At 36.9% G+C, this 15,710-nt stretch overlaps 4 protein-coding genes across 8 annotated transcripts in view; 1 reads left to right on the forward strand and 3 right to left on the reverse strand.

Annotated features, from left to right (window-relative positions):
- The window catches only part of LOC134816575 (IST1 homolog), a 74,303-nt gene that overhangs the window by 40,595 nt on the left and 17,998 nt on the right, over window positions 1-15,710 (reverse strand). The gene's annotated exons all lie outside the window — the stretch shown is intronic.
- Window positions 1,825-8,234, forward strand: LOC134816551 (probable tubulin polyglutamylase TTLL2). 4 transcript variants are annotated; one of them, XM_063825448.1, is made up of 10 exons: window positions 1,825-2,179; window positions 2,418-2,582; window positions 2,882-3,008; window positions 3,125-3,338; window positions 3,490-3,688; window positions 4,188-4,362; window positions 4,626-4,790; window positions 6,119-6,151; window positions 6,732-6,880; window positions 7,103-8,234. In XM_063825448.1, exons 1-10 carry the CDS (start codon window positions 1,973-1,975, stop codon window positions 7,475-7,477), a joined length of 1,809 nt encoding a protein of 602 aa, XP_063681518.1. In that variant the 5' UTR covers window positions 1,825-1,972; the 3' UTR covers window positions 7,478-8,234. The 4 variants fall into 4 exon arrangements, with proteins under 4 accessions (XP_063681518.1, XP_063681527.1, XP_063681535.1 ...); XM_063825457.1 differs by lacking the exon at window positions 6,119-6,151; XM_063825465.1 differs by lacking the exon at window positions 4,626-4,790 and having other exon boundaries at window positions 1,831-2,179.
- LOC134816901 (uncharacterized) lies at window positions 8,276-12,295 on the reverse strand. Its single transcript, XM_063825911.1, has 8 exons — window positions 10,987-12,295; window positions 10,808-10,882; window positions 10,297-10,585; window positions 9,914-10,174; window positions 9,562-9,813; window positions 9,176-9,415; window positions 8,575-8,632; window positions 8,276-8,424 (listed from the first exon to the last, which is right to left on the reverse strand). The coding sequence occupies exons 1-7, from the start codon at window positions 12,115-12,117 to the stop codon at window positions 8,616-8,618; spliced, it is 2,265 nt and encodes a 754-aa protein (XP_063681981.1). The 5' UTR covers window positions 12,118-12,295; the 3' UTR covers window positions 8,276-8,424; window positions 8,575-8,615.
- LOC134825963 (cytolytic toxin-alpha-like) lies at window positions 12,129-13,608 on the reverse strand. Its single transcript, XM_063838217.1, has 2 exons — window positions 12,235-13,608; window positions 12,129-12,140 (listed from the first exon to the last, which is right to left on the reverse strand). The coding sequence occupies exons 1-2, from the start codon at window positions 13,504-13,506 to the stop codon at window positions 12,129-12,131; spliced, it is 1,284 nt and encodes a 427-aa protein (XP_063694287.1). The 5' UTR covers window positions 13,507-13,608.

Raw genomic sequence — 15,710 nt, forward strand, 5'->3', positions numbered from 1 at the left:
CTAAAGATTTTGGTGCAAACTTTTCCGGTTGACTCAGTCAAATGATCGAGAAATCCATGAATGGATCACCTAGCTTGCTGGTATTTTGCTCACTTCTCTTACGGGAGCAAAATTGAAATGCATGCTCACAGAGGGAATTCCACGCCAGGTCATAATGGAAGTTAAATGAAAGGGGACTTCATGTTGGCATAATTCCAAAAGCAAAGGTATCGTTCACTGAATAGAATAGAATCTCTTTTGTAAAAATTTTATGAATAATACTACATTAGGTAAAGGAAATGCGCGCAATTAACCAAAAATTTACATTCGTCAAAAATTACTAAAACATTATTGTTTTTTAGTAAACTGTACTTTTGAGAAATAATACTCGGGTTTTTTCCAAATTAGCGCGCGGCCGCTCTATTTTTCATTTTCGAGGCAAAATATTCGAAATAGTGCAAGCTAAGTTATTTTGTATCACTTGTCTTGGTGCGCACTACTTCGACAAAATTTTTATTACTTCGTGCACCTCCATTGTCGTTTCACTATATCAATTCTACGATACAGGGAGCCGCGCACTCGCGCTTGGCTGGTCATACAACGTATCCAAGCTTATTTTCCGACAAGTCCTTGATTAACAATTTAAATCTTTTGCAGCTCAGTGTGCAAAAGATTACAATAACCATTATTTGATGCACGGTGCGGCCCAGTAGTGCATAGTGCTACAAGGTCAGTCCATTTATATAAACAGCTATCATCTAGGAATTATCTAAATTTGATATAAAGTATTTTGCCCACCATATTGGGATGTTGATGTAGTGGTTGCTGGAATACTGTACAGTCATACAGTTGTGGTTTAAGCCCGGCCGTTCCGGCCTTTGGAATGAGATTAGTTTAATATTTATTTTATTGGGTCCATACAGCCACCACTGACCACGCTTATCGGTAAACCTTATCGGCGAAGAATGGTTCCTACCAAAAATCATGAATTTCAAAGGGTATGTGAGCTAAAACTGGTCACGGCTTAAAGTCAACCGGGGTCGTAGATATAATTTTTTGAAGGCTGCAAATGAACTGTTATGTAAAGTAACTTGCTGTTTGATTTGCGTCGATGACCTGGTATAGTGATAATTAACATGGACTCCCTTTACCATGCAAGTCTCATTCTCAGAGATATGGATTCAAACTTATTGTATAAGTGTATAAGTGTGAATCTGCAGGGTTGCTAATGTTCTTAGCTCCATTACTAGACTGCCTACTGAGCAAATGACGGTGTACCTCAATGCTTCAGCAACAGCAACCTATTCCTTACCTTAGAGTCCGTGAGCTGGCGGATTTAGCCGTGGTTATGTTGGCCACCCTTCCTTACTCAAAATATCTTTTATTAAGGTATTTACTGTGCAGAAATTTAATGATATATGATATATATATATATATATATATATATATATATCATATATCATACAAATATTATATATATCATACAAATTTCCTTATTTATAACTTATATTAGTATATATACTAATATAAGTTATAAATAAGGAAATTTGTTGTTTTCTTGAGTAAGGAGAGTGGTGCTGACTCAATTGTATTCTGCATATAAATAGTGATGATAAATGATTTTAACCAATTGACTGCTCAAATTTAAATATTTCCAATCCATTTAGTAGAAGTGGTAAGAGCATTTCATTTAGAGTACACTGTATGGATTAGTTGATAATTATTTTATAAGACACGCGGCTTATGTCGATCGCAAATAATTTATTAACTGTTTAGCTTCATTTATTTTATACTTTTGCATTAACTCTATAGTCTATATTAAAAACAATTATATGACATTTTAACTTATTCAGGGATGTAAACTGTTGGAAATCAACTATAATCCTTCACATAAATAGCTGCCTTTGGACGCCTTTTTCAGTATAGGACAGATTTTTATTTGGTCCATAAAAGAATTCATGATCCTGTAGTGTGTGATGTGAATAGTTGTGCAATGAACCAAAGACCATCCTGGTTATTTTATAAGACAGATAATGGCATCCCACAGCTTCTCTCTAAAGCTTTGAACCAAGAACAGTTCAAAGAAGTTCCAGAAACCCATAGAAATGATCAATGGAACTTGTATTGGAGGGGAAGTGGATTTACACTATCAGATTATAAAAATGTAAAAACCTGGCAGATATTAAATCACTTCCCAAAGGTGAGATGTATAAACTAATGCCAATACTAATTGGAGGTGATATAGATTTGTCATTCAAGTGATAGTGGCTTTCCAATCATCTAGCATCATCGACCAATTAAATCCAAGAATCACAGTTATTTTCTAAATGAAAGATCACCTCAAAATTAACTTATGTTCGTGATCATACTACGAATTCTACAATCAATTGAAAACTATATTTTTGGAGTTGACAGGCTACATTATAACCTTCACTCAGGGTAACACTATCACAAGGAAAGATTCACTAGCTCGATGCTTGAAGAGAATGCGGATGGTTCATGGGACAATATTTAACTTCTTTCCTGTTTCATTCAACCTTCCAAACGACTATACAAAGTTCCTATCATATTTTTCTAAAATTCAAAGCAAAAAAGGAAAACAGGTCTTTTATATTCTAAGTTAGTAAATTTTTCTCTTTGACAACTAGGTGCAATGCAAACTTGTTGTGAATGACACTATATTATCGCCTGTATAGGTTCCAAATCTAGTGATATCAATGCACCTGGTGCATTGATTTGGAACCTATACAGGCGATAATATCTATCTTGATAAATGCTCATTTTCACATATTATGTAGTATGTACCCATATTTCTTAAATATAATATCTATTCCGTCGATTGCTTGAAAAAATAATCTATACAATAAGAAATATATAATCCTTTCTTAACATTTTGCTACAGGTTTGGATTTGCAAACCATCAGATTTGTCTAGAGGCCGAGGTATATTCCTATTTGATAACATCAGCGATTTGCTCTACGATGGATCAACAGTGGTCCAGCGATACATAGAGGACCCTTATCTCATAGGTGATTATCCGATTGAATGTTTTGATCATATTCTTTGTTAATCTCTTAAAATGTTTGTGATATCTGAATTCCAACGTTAGAAATATACCATCATCTCATATCTGTATCATTTTCAGGAGGATATAAGTTCGACTTGCGACTATATGCAGTGGTGACAAGTTATCACCCCCTGAGAATATACCTGCACCAGGACGGACTGGTCCGGTTCAGTACTGAGAAATATGCTGGAAGTGTCATTCACAACAAGTTTGCTCACCTCACCAACACCTCTATCAATAGAAACGGCCCCAATTACAACGTGGAAAAGGAACGAGTTGGTGCTGGGTGCAAGTAAATTGTTTGCACTTTTTATCATTTTAGAAAGAGATGTCCACAAAACAGTGTTTGTTATGATTTATCAATTATAAAATTGTTTTCAACTCTGTACGCAGGGTTAAATAATTGCTTCAATTTTAAGGCTATTTTCACCTCACTATTACAGGTGGAGTATTTCTCAACTGCGAGCTTATTTTCAACAGTGTAGTGTGGATGACAGGCTGGCCTGGGAGCGAATCAAACACATGATCTCACTGACCATACTGATGCAGGCCAATTCCATACCAGAATCTGCTAAGCAATGTATCGAACTGTATGGTTTCGACATTATACTTGACAAAAAACTTAAACCGTGGCTCTTAGAGGTGAGTGGTGTATTGTATGTATTATATTACTACTACCACTACTACTACTAGGTCGGAACTAAGTCCAATCTACACCAAAAAACCCCCTCCATACATCCCTGTCCCGCATCAGGGTTGCCCACATCCAGAAACACGCCATCTTGCCAGGCAGCCTGGGAGGAAATAAGAGGAATTGAGGAAATTTTTGAGAAAAAATGTCAGGGCAGTCGGAGTCGGCCCTGACATGCCATTGTTTCTCGGAGGCGGTCTAACATTGTTTTACACGTGACAGCTGCGAGAATACACAATGCTAGAAGTTGGTGAGATAGTCGCTGTAAAAACAAAGTTACACCAACTCCTAGTCAAGGAAGAACAAGCAAGCCATGGACTGATTTCAACTGACAACAATACAATTGTTTACTGTGGGTTTTAAGACTATGCATGATAACTTTACATCTCCGAACAACAATTTGCCTTCTTTTGTTCAACTTAATAACCATTAGACGCAAACTTGTTTCAGGTAAATTTCACTCCAGCACTTGGGAATGACTGTTCGGCTGATGTAGCCGTGAAGTTGCCAATGTTGGTTGACTTGTTGACCCTAGCAAAACAGAAGATAACACTTCCCCGGCCAGTTACTGATCACCGCAGAAAAAATAACAATCTATCCAGACAAGCTGTTATCTTGAAAGAGGGTGCGTGGATGGATATACACTATACAGTGCTATTGTCTTATTTGTGACCTGTATAAGGCTTACAGCATTTTATCAGCATTATAAGTAGCCTTTTATATAATATCTCAATGTTAAAATTTAGAGCTTTAACCAACTCCTATACAGTTTTTAAACACAAACGAGCATTAACTAATAGATTTCTACGTTCACATTTATTGAATCCTGAACCGGTCAACTTCTTAACTGCTTTAGATTTCTATAAGTATGTGATCTTCTTTCTACAGAGCAGAATTTACTGGAGCTACTTATCCGGCAAACCAAAGAACTCTCAGTTCTGCGACGTGACAAAGCAGATCAAAGCAAAATGATGAAAAGCATTGCTCGTCACGAGAAACTCCGCAAAAAATGCAGAATGTTGTTTGAAAAGAAATCCCAGGATCAGGAACAAGGTGATTGGGTCGTCAAACCACGTGTCATGTAGTGAATAGTGATCAGTGACACACACAACATCCACCTCCTTCATAGCTTACAACCTTTATTTTATATTGTTCTTTTTCCTCTTATAGGACATGCCTTATATTAGGCAAGAACAAGAATCGCGTCCGTACTGCTCCTGTATTGGATATTGCGTCCTGTAATCTTTAGCCTAGTTGTCCACTGTCCTTCAAATTGCATAAAGTATCCGGCTTCCTTCACTATTTCCTAAGTTACCAATATTATCGATAGTTATGGATGTACCGTAGAGTGGTTCATTTTACCAAGTGGTACCGTCAATCGTCAACAAGCAATAGGTTATATTATTAAGCATATTCTATTGGAGACGCACAAGACAAAATGAACTGTAGAGAATAGTAACTTAGTAAGGTTATTGCTTCAAATATACCATCTTTCACTTGCATAATGTGATAATATAATACGGTATCATTTGACAGACCAGGTTAACCATCAACCATCAACCATCAACAAGCAATAGTATATGCACAAGATAAAGTAAAATAAAAGTAGATAATAATAAGCTAATAACTTAAAAGATATTAAAATAGTTAAATAATTACGGACAAGTAGTATCCTAGCACTGTAACCGTATTGTGTTGCGAAATTTTATAACTGAACTGAATATTGCGACCGAGCCTTTAAAAATATGTAGTTAAGAGCGATCATGAGTCACACATCAGTGGTTTTCTCAGTTATATTTTATAGTCTGGTTGGATAGTAAAAGCCGTGCACAAAACGAAGCGCTCTTGTCATATCAGACCTTCAAACTCAAAAATGGAGACTTGCTTAAATTTCTCATGGTTAATATCATAATTTGCATTACTTTGTTATCGGTATTTTTCGTTTATTTACTTTATCTGAGAGACTATATTATTGTCTTACAGATTATCAATCCTACCTGTTCCGTGTATTTTTCGATATGTTATCAGCTGATCCAAAAAATTATAAGCTTATGTCGATGCCTGTCATAAGTTTTCATAATGAAAATCAGCGGTTTGTTGCTGTTATGTAACCATCTTAATAAATATACCTTTTCCATATTTCAGTCTCCCCACTCTAGGCCATGCACTTGTAAAATGTAAAATGAGCAGGTGTTTAATTTTAAACTATGTATTATCGTGAGTTATACGATTATAGATTTTTAGAATTGAAAATTGCCTTTGAAAAGTTGCGGATAATTATTTGTAACGTCCAACACCACTGTGCCGTATCGTGGTGACTTGGTGGTGTTGATCGCTGCACCTTCGCCTAAAATAGCCACCAACTTTAACCAATATTGCAGAGTTGTTTACTCGAAGGCGGTTGCCACCAATAGGTAGGTTCTTGTTTTGTGTAAAAAATGTCATCAGCATTAAAATGAAAAAGAAAACATGTCAACGTTTTATTTTCCTTCGAAAAATTAGTTTCTTAGCGTGCCAGGAAAAACATGCCGTCTCTGGAAAACGTTATATTTTGCCTTTTTCGCCCGTGTTCAAGTCACAGATTTGCAGTAGAGATTAGAGATTTGCTAGTATAGTGTTATAATGTATGAATGTACTACACAATTTGTATTAATTTCAGTAATTCATAAGTTATAATATTATATAAACATCAGCTAGACCACCTTAATTTTTACAAATTCAATTCAAATATTACATTAATTATTATTTGACAATTATAACTTGGAATGCATGAATGCAAGCACAGATGGTTTGTTAGCACCATTATAGGTCATATTGCACAATTCCCTGTTGTTCATTCGGTGCTACACCTTCACTTCAAATGTATTCGTTATCAAAACTATTTTAACTACCATTTCTTGAAAATTCAATTGTTTATTTTTAATATAATTTGACCCTGTTTCAAATTATTCCGTTTTAAATATATTATGAAATGTTTAATCTATCGTTAATCAGATCCAGAGGAGAGACAAGAGGATTTAAACCACTTTGACGACGTCTTCAGAAACAGATTTATAATGGATCCTGCGGAGACAGAGCGAATGAAGGCTATAGAGAGACGGGTTACTAAAATACCTGACATTAAGAAAACTGGCTCTATCATAGTGAGTCCAAAATTGTTTTTATGAAATTTTGGAAATTTGTTCTGTCGACGTTTCGATTAACAATTCTCGTGCTAAAAGTTTAATTATACCGATGTGTACTAGGTGAATTTAAATTTATTCATCAACATGATTTGCTGACTCTTATTGTGCTATCAATTTCGATGGATACAATTAAAATGATCAAATCGTTAAGTCGACTCAATTTAACTGATAATTGTTCAGGATCAAAACTCCAAGTCCCACACAGAGACGGACTCAGTTATTTCCAATAGATGCTCAACTGTTTCCTCTATAAGATCACAGAGAGCTCAAATTCGTTCCCATAGCAGCAGCTCCTTCAGAAACAACATTGCGTCTTATCCGCAAGTTGCGAACTCGGAATATAAAGTCGGGGGTTTCTTCCTGACTTTCCCCATCAGCAATAACACTCAAACTTACAGCAAGGGAGCAACGGACATTGCCAAATCTGTGACAGAGATCAGGAACTCTCTTAGGATATCGGAGACGAACTTTAAGTTCATGCCAGCGGAAAATCGGCAGTTGCATGAACGGACAACGGTCAATTGGAACGTTATGTCAGGTTTCAAACAAACTTAGCATGAATAATGAATATTGTGTTTTTAGTGTCTTTTGCTATGCCTATAATATTATCTTGTATAAAGTTCATTCGGCTAGTTTTATCATGGGTTTGTTTTATTTTGCTTGTAGTGGTATCCGTATTTGGTGCCGGTGTTTCATAGATAGTTTTCTTAATATTCACCAATTTCTAAGATTTGCGTCAATTTGCGTGAAATTGAACAAAGTGATTTTATCTTTCAGAATTCAGATAGGTTTCTTTCAAATGATATGAATGTTATTTATGTTAACGGGCCCCGATTTGTTTAAAACAAATTTGCCCAACTTAATGTTAACGTGACTCTGCTAGTGTTAATGTTGACTGTGATATTACTTTAATGTTAATTGGAGGATCCATGATATTGTGGTCCTATAGCTATGAAATATGAATGGATATTATATTGTTTTCAAAAGATTTAGGAATTATTTCTTTCCGAACACAAACAGTTCACTCAGAATATGCTCTGAATATTGTGACAGTTACATGATGTGTCGGTGGTTTACCCACCATGTTGCAGAGTCTGACCTGCACACCTTTAACGCATAGTGCTCCTTTGTGAAGCAACTAACCCGCTGTCACATTGCCATGCTGTCACATTGCCACAGCATTGTCAGCGGGACAGTGATATAAGACCACAACTTTGTATAGTACTTCTTTTCAAAATGCATCACCATACGAGATTACGAAGAAATTACAACTATTTTATTTACTTGAGCTGAATTTCAGAGAGACATTCATAAATTTTATGCGTTTTATTCTTGAAAAGAAAATCAGATTGCACAATTTAATGAAAGTGAAATTTGGAAATAAAATGAAAATACAACTATCCGATTATATATGAGTCTTTAGTATGAAATCACTCTAACTAATTTCCTTTGTTTAGGTGAATGTCCTAGGTTTCTACTTCGGGAATATTCTCTCTCCGGACCTAAAAAGAAGAAGTATAGAGATATGAACTGTACAATGGTAAAACTTTCAAACCGTATAATATGTACTGGTTTGTCAATAAACAGTCACTTGACATATTTTTTATAGGATTTTAATCAGGTTAAATTCGTTAATATCAACAACACCATACCTTTATTATTCTAGATCACCTCTTGAACGCCACCAGTCATCCTAAAAGTGCTGCAACCCTGCAAATAAGTTGGTTACAAAGATAACACTTGAAAGGGCTTATTGATTGATCATATGATGTTCTTTGTAGAGCCATTCTCCGCTTTACAAAGGTTAATATTCACATATTAGGTTAATATTCACATTATATTTGAACTTGTTAGTATGATTACAATTTACAACGTTATATTTTGTTGAAACGTGGCATATAAAACTTGTACTCGAGTCCCATGGCCATGCGCGTGAAAAATGTATTCCACAGATTTAAAGATCATATTCTGATCTCCTAAAATCTTATGCATGCAACTTGATTTACTAGTTAAAATGTATGTTGGTAAGTATTGTAGTCATCACTTCATCGGTCGGCTAGACACAACTTCACGCGATTTTCTTATACGCTTATATTATAAGATTGATGTGAAGGGTTCCGCTGTCTAAATTTTAAATTTTTTAAACTCTGATATATACAACTTAACAGGCATAATTACGCAACATGAACATTTTGCAATAGGGGCTAATATTGTCAAAAAGATGAGAATTATAATAAACGTGTGTTAATTTACCCAAGCAGTAAATGTTGACGCTTGTCCAACCGCCCACATTTCCTCTGCTAGCTCCAAGTCGCTTGTTGTGTGCCTCGCAACTCCTTGAAGAACTGTTGTATGACACAGACTCACAGTTGTCTTTGTTAGCACAGAACTGGATACAGAGATCAAGAGAAGCTGTTGATGTCGTATGGATGACTGATCCAGTGAACCTGACTCCACTCTTCGCACATCGACTGATTCCACCTCGGTTTGCACCTGTAAACATTTCGTCATATTATAACTATCGCGGATTTATAACATAAATTCTATCATTACGACAAGGAAAGAAATTAAAAGTTTAGACTTTAGATCATGTTATTTCATTTCTATCGTTGATTCTTGGTTTGAGGTTGACAACTTACTTAGGCACATCAAGGAGATGCTGACTGTATTGCTGTCTGAATTGACCCGGTCTCCGTTTCTTTTGTTTTTAGCGTAGCATGTCTTGGATGGTTTGTTGAACGAAGCTGCTACACAACCCTCCACAGTTTGGCAGAATGCTGCACACTCTCCGATATTACTTATTCCAGCCGAATTGACGATTTCTGCACCGGGATAATTGATGTTTTCTTGGACGCATTCTTTCCAGGTGTCGATTGTAGCAGATTCTGTCACTGAAACAGATATTATTGTGAACAATGTTACATTTAAAAGTTTCCATGGATAAAATAAATTTTCAGACCTATTATGCTATGATGAAAACAAGAAACTTACATTGGCAATACATGTTTGCCGACATGAAGTTTTTCTGAGGATACAGCATATAGCCATTTCGATTTTTTCCAAGAAGACACTTTCGTGATGTTATTCTATTGCCATTTTTAATGTTTTCGACACTGGCACTGGAACAGCCGTCAGTATCGGCGCATTTAGCTAGACAGTCAGCCTCCGAGTTGACATATAGCGTATTTAATAGACTGTCAGATTGGTCCCAAATCTGAAATCCATCCAAGAAGCACTTTGATTTCTGCAGGCCTGAAAACAGATGGTATAAATCAATTTCATAACTTGCAACGTATCTTGTACGTTTAGTTAAAAGAAATTACTTATTCTAATTAATAATGTATAAATTGTTCTGCTCACTCCGCGAACCTCACCATTTGATTTTTGCTGAACTCCCACGAAATCCAGGGAAATCTTTTGCGACATTGCAAGAATCTGTTGTAGCCCTCCAGATTTTGCATCATTGAACGTCTTTTCTGTATTATCTAGCGTGGAAATGAGCTGGTCCTTCTGAGAGTTTGCATGGTCTAATTGCTGTTCAGAAGAAGACTGGAAGTTGCTGATATTCTCCCGGAGGTGGTCTATCGGAGAGCCGGAGCTGGTGGTGGTGATCAGTGTTGGATCTGAGTAGTCTGAGCTTATCATGTTATCTCCTTGCTTTACCTGGGATAATTTAATTATCAAAGATAAATTATTGCGCAGTGCTGTGAATCACCGTTTAACTCTAACATGATGGACTCAGGTTAAATATATAATTAATAAATTCATTCATACTAGAGCTGAAAATTACTTTTCGAATATTAATTTTATATATAGAATTAATATTCTATTATTTTATTCAAATAGGATATATCCTATTTGAATAAAACATATAAATGTTATTACCAAAAGTTTAACTTGCACTCCATAAGACGTTCCAGTTTCAAAACTAGCAATGTCTATCTCGGTGTTTTCTTGATCCTGTAAAATTTGAGGTTATTTTTGTCTATTTTTGATAACCCGCCAGAAATGAAAGGACACTCTATTATAATATTATATTCAACTAGTTTCCACTTCACATTTACCTGAAGACGCTGCATGTAGTAGACTTCAGTTCCACTAACAACCTGATTGTTGTTAATCTTGTAGTACTTGATCGAGAGCAGTTCTTTTGTCACTCCTGCCGGTACGCTGACGTCTCCAACCTTCACTTGGAATCTCACTCTGTTGTCTTGGATCTGACCTGGAACTGGAGCTGCAAGAGCGGCCGGGGCAGTTGCAAAGTCTGCCTTAGCATTAAGACTGATTTTACCGGCCGTCTTGTCATCAAGGACCTCTGCAGTGACAGTGACAGAGTACAGAGTACCGGGCTGAAGACCCTGCACCGAGCTAGTCAGCTCGCTGGTTTCCTGATCTGTGACCACTATACTATCCTTGTACACCTTTACTCTGTATTTAATTGGAGTTTTTGCAAATGCTGGGTGAATGTGTTCAGGTTTAGACCACAGTAAAATGGTTGAAGTAGCCGTGGTGCCTGTTACTTTCAGGGCTGTGGGAGGGGAAGTAGGTTTTGTAACACAGTCGTTCAGGCTCTCTGTGACGTCACTGTAACTATGACCATCATGCACGACGTACCTAGTTTTTATAAGGAACTGAGTGAACGGTTTCAAGCCTTCGACCACAAATGAATCTTCGTTAGGAACGAAAACTGACGATTTAGCTAGTTCTCCTCCAGCAGTCACCTCTTCCAGTAACACTTCTTGTCCAGTTACTTGAGCGTTATCTGTCCTTCTGGAGACAATTTTCATACTGTTTGATCCGATTTCATCAATCGGGCACTTTGGAGTTGGAGGTGCTTGTGGAGGCCTGAAGTCCGTTTCAAATTGGCTTCCAGTTTCGTACAGTTGGACTTCAGAGATGTCGTCTGGATCGTCTGATATATTCTCTAGTCTTATCAAGAAGCACTGTGATCTCTCTGCATCCTTTTTGTTGGTGTCGACGTAGCTTTCAAACACCCGCTTTCGATTTCCAATTTCTTTCACTTTTAGGATGTTGTTGGAGAACCATGCCTGTTCTTCAGACCAAGTTCCCCTTGAATTTAAGAATTGTTGGGTAATATCTTCTGAAGGGAGCAGTTTAAGAACGAAAGCAGAGCTGGATTCCCCTTTAAATATGCACTCATTATCAACAGCATTTTTAACGTCTGATAGAGACATCTTTGGATCCTTCAGGGCTTTGTCTATTATCAAGGTGATAGTTTCGATTTCCTTCTTTCTTAGGGTCAAGAATGTATCCGCTCGATGATTTGTGAATGCTGAATTTTCGAAAGTAACCAGAATCTCAACCAGCGCACTTTCATTTATTAGCTTAGCTTTAACCTTTGGCAAAATGTCAACAAGTTGCCTTCTGTATTCCGACATGAACTCCTCTAGCGCATTTTTGAAGGTGATTAGAGGTAGTTTGATTGACTCGTACCTAATTGCAGGGTCGAGTTCAAGCAAAGTATTGACAGAAGCTTGAATACCCCTTAATACAGACAGAGAGTTACTCGACAACTCTACCAAATCTTCGGTTATTTTGTGAATTATGACATTATCAGCATCAGCCAAACTGTCACAAAACTCGGATATGGGAGTGACATGGTATCTCATAGGAGTGGTCCGGGGGCCATTTCTTATGGTGTCATCGTATGCTACAGCTGCTTGTGGGTACTGTGTAGGGAAACTAGCTAGCAAGGCATCTCCATAGAACCTAACATTGAGTCGGTCAATGTTCTTCACTTGCGTCCCATTAGCGTGTATTGCAATACGACCTTCGATTGAACACAGAGGTATAAAACTAACACTTGCTGCTAGTTCAGCTTCGATATCCTCGGAGTTTCTATTGTGCTCCACGTATTTATCGAAGATAAAATATGACCTTTGACCTTTAGTTATTCGAGTGATAACATGAGTTGGGCCACTGGTGGGTGTGACCATTTCACAAAGATCAGGATAGTCAATGGGCGTATACGTATCAATGTCCTCAGTTGAACCAATCAGCTCACCTTTAAGGATCATTCTGACCGAATTGGTGGTCTTCCTATAGTCCTTGAGAAACTGTGCACTTCCTTTTATGCTGATCAGACCAGCTAGGAAATCTAACTCAAGTTGGGCTCCTAGACCGAAGTGTTTGGCCTTATCTCGGGCATTCTTTTCAACCAGAAACTCAACATTCAGACCATCACTCTCAACAGAGTATATCTCTTCTTTTAATGTTTTCTTCGACCAAAGGTTGAAGCCATTGTACAGAAAGCCTCTTCTCACATCATACAAGGCCCCTATCTTAATAGCCTCCCCCATGGACACCCTCTCGTGGGAACCTGATTCACTTGACTCCTTCAGACCTCTCTTCTCTAGATCATCAGGGTTAGCACACTCCGCAAGCTTTTTATTAAACTTCATCCCTGCATTACACTTCTTCAACACCGCTTCTTTTCCTTCCGCACACTCATAGTACTCGTCATCAGCAAATGTAGCAAATGCTCGGATCCCTTTGGGACATTTGACGGCAGCAACACCACCGAACATGAACAGGATGCCTAACAACAGCCTTATGTCTGCCATTACAACCCAAGAAAAGCAGCAGAGGCCCTATTAGACAAGTTAAACAATTTGAGGTACTCAAGATTGTGCTTTCTATATCAATATGCTATTGGAAAAAATCAGGGCCGTGAAGGAATACCCTCCAACCAGGTGTTTTTCTAGCAACACCCTTTAGTTGCCTGACAGGTAGAAAAATCAGTAATCTTTTGTACACAAAGAACTGGTGAGAGGTCCCTCTTCCAGTTCTAGATTTCACACCTCTTGGACCTTTGTTTTCAGATTCTTTGTTGAGCTGAGAATAATTGATAGTCGCCCCTGTTGTCATGACAACAGCACAATAGCACCTTGTGAGAACCAGAAGGTAGGTTTTGTGACGTTTTATCGAACGGATTAGTAGGATTATTGTATTGGATATAGAGTCACAGATGTTGAAAATTCGTTGTTACTGATGACTGGAATTTATTCGGTTGGTATTAGCGGGGAAAGTACTAATTTTCAAGTAAACTAATTCACGTCGAATAATCAGGGCGGCACATTACGAATCTACGTTCAATTCCACACATTGTAAGTACAGTTTCAAACAAAATCCACATTTACGATGAGAATTTTTTGTTTTGACAAACATTGTATGTGCCTTCACAGACATACAATGTTTGATACAGATTACAGTGGGACCTATTATAAACCATGATATCAAATAATATGATATTTTCCAAATATTGAAAGTACAAAATGGATGATACAATGTTTGATAAAATCATTTGTCCGACAATGTCAATAAGTGTAATATACTTGTGACAAACATAGTATGTACAATGTACAATTTACAATATCGTGCGCAGATTTGTTCCGGAGGATGTTCTAGAAGAAGAATTTTAAGCCGCGCTGCACGTTTCTGGAGACAATGTCGCGGAAAAGGCCATTTTATTGGCGCTTAAGGCCAGAGGGGGGGGTAAATGGCACTTTTCTAGTTTTCACATATTTGATAATAGCTGCTGGAGACGAACAAGAAGAAAAAAACCGGATCAAAATCTGACCTTGCGTTCCTGAGATATCGCGCGCTAAATTTTGAGGTTTACCTGTAATTACATGTTAAACTGGATCTTTAAACGGCTGTAACTTTTTTGACCTTTCGATTCCTTAGTTGAGAAAACCGGCCACTCCCTGATCTTGAGGTTTGGTACAGTGGTTCCTTAGACAATTATCCTCATTTATTATGTGAGCGATTTTTTTTATTTGACTCGGTTCTCGAATTATGAGGTTAACCATGTCAAAAATTCGGAAAATTTAGCTGGTTAACCTCATAATTCGAGAACCGAGTCAAATTTAAAAAATCGCTCACATAATAAATGAGGACAATTGTCTAAGGAACCACTGTACCAAACTTCAAGATCAGGGAGTGGCCAGTTTTCTCAACTAAGGAATCGAAAGGTCAAAAAATGTGTTTTGAGATAGATGCAATTTAGTGTTTTCAAAATTTTGAATATTCACTGGAATGTATCACAGTTCGTTAGTTAGGACTTTTTATACACTTAATAACGTTTGCTTGATCAGACCTGGCCGTCCCCTAAATGATTTTAGCCACTTTCAGTAGTTAATGTCCTTGTATTGTAAAAAATGAGGTTAACCAAGACTTCCTGTAAACACTAACTGCTTAAAATTTGGTTGTTAACCTCGCTTTAGACCATATAACACTGGGATTGGTTTATCAATATGTTATTATATATGTAGTAAAACATTTGCACAGTATAACGATTAAGGTTTTGAGGTTAACATGTAATTAACTGGTCAGATATTCAAAAAATGAGAGGTTAACCTCATTTTTTAGCCATTTACGGGTAAAATCTTCTACTAAAATATGGTCAGTTCAAATCACCTTTGTCACGTGATTATAGTTGTAGGCATTGTGATACCAATAGATACCTCACTTCGATATTGTGGTACATTACATAAGTAAGAATCGTATGTATATTCCCTACGGTACCAAAATGTGATGGTTAACCTCATTTTTTTCATTTTCTCAAGATAAAAGTAAAGTCAATCAACACGTCATCTATTTAGAAATTTGTATACCGTAAACTTACCATGAAAATAATAACTCTATCATTTGATCTATTCTCGCTATATCTAAAAGAAGAGGTTAACCTCATTTAATCACGTTTGGATATTACTTTTTCTGATAATTATGAACCTAAAATTTAGAGTTTACATTTGCTGACCGAAAT

Source organism: Bolinopsis microptera, chromosome 1 (genome assembly GCF_026151205.1).
Source record: "Bolinopsis microptera isolate Bmic1 chromosome 1, MBARI_Bmic_1.0, whole genome shotgun sequence".
NCBI classification, from domain to species: Eukaryota; Metazoa; Ctenophora; class Tentaculata; order Lobata; family Bolinopsidae; genus Bolinopsis; species Bolinopsis microptera.

What these genes read in the sequence shown, in the direction of transcription:
- LOC134816551 (XM_063825448.1), top strand. Translation starts at nt 1,973, where the DNA reads ATGAACCAAAGACCATCCTGGTTATTTTATAAGACAGATAATGGCATC. An exon ending in AAGGCGGTTGCCACCAATAG is followed by an intron (nt 6,152 to 6,731) that starts GTAGGTTCTTGT and finishes ATCGTTAATCAG; the next exon opens with ATCCAGAGGAGAGACAAGAG. An exon ending in AGAAAACTGGCTCTATCATA is followed by an intron (nt 6,881 to 7,102) that starts GTGAGTCCAAAA and finishes ATAATTGTTCAG; the next exon opens with GATCAAAACTCCAAGTCCCA.
- LOC134816901 (XM_063825911.1), bottom strand. Translation starts at nt 12,117, where the DNA reads ATGTCTCTATCAGACGTTAAAAATGCTGTTGATAATGAGTGCATATTT. An exon ending in ACTACATGCAGCGTCTTCAG is followed by an intron (nt 10,883 to 10,986) that starts GTAAATGTGAAG and finishes CAAATTTTACAG; the next exon opens with GATCAAGAAAACACCGAGAT. An exon ending in CATCTCCTTGATGTGCCTAA is followed by an intron (nt 9,416 to 9,561) that starts GTAAGTTGTCAA and finishes AAATGTTTACAG; the next exon opens with GTGCAAACCGAGGTGGAATC.
- LOC134825963 (XM_063838217.1), bottom strand. Translation starts at nt 13,506, where the DNA reads ATGGCAGACATAAGGCTGTTGTTAGGCATCCTGTTCATGTTCGGTGGT.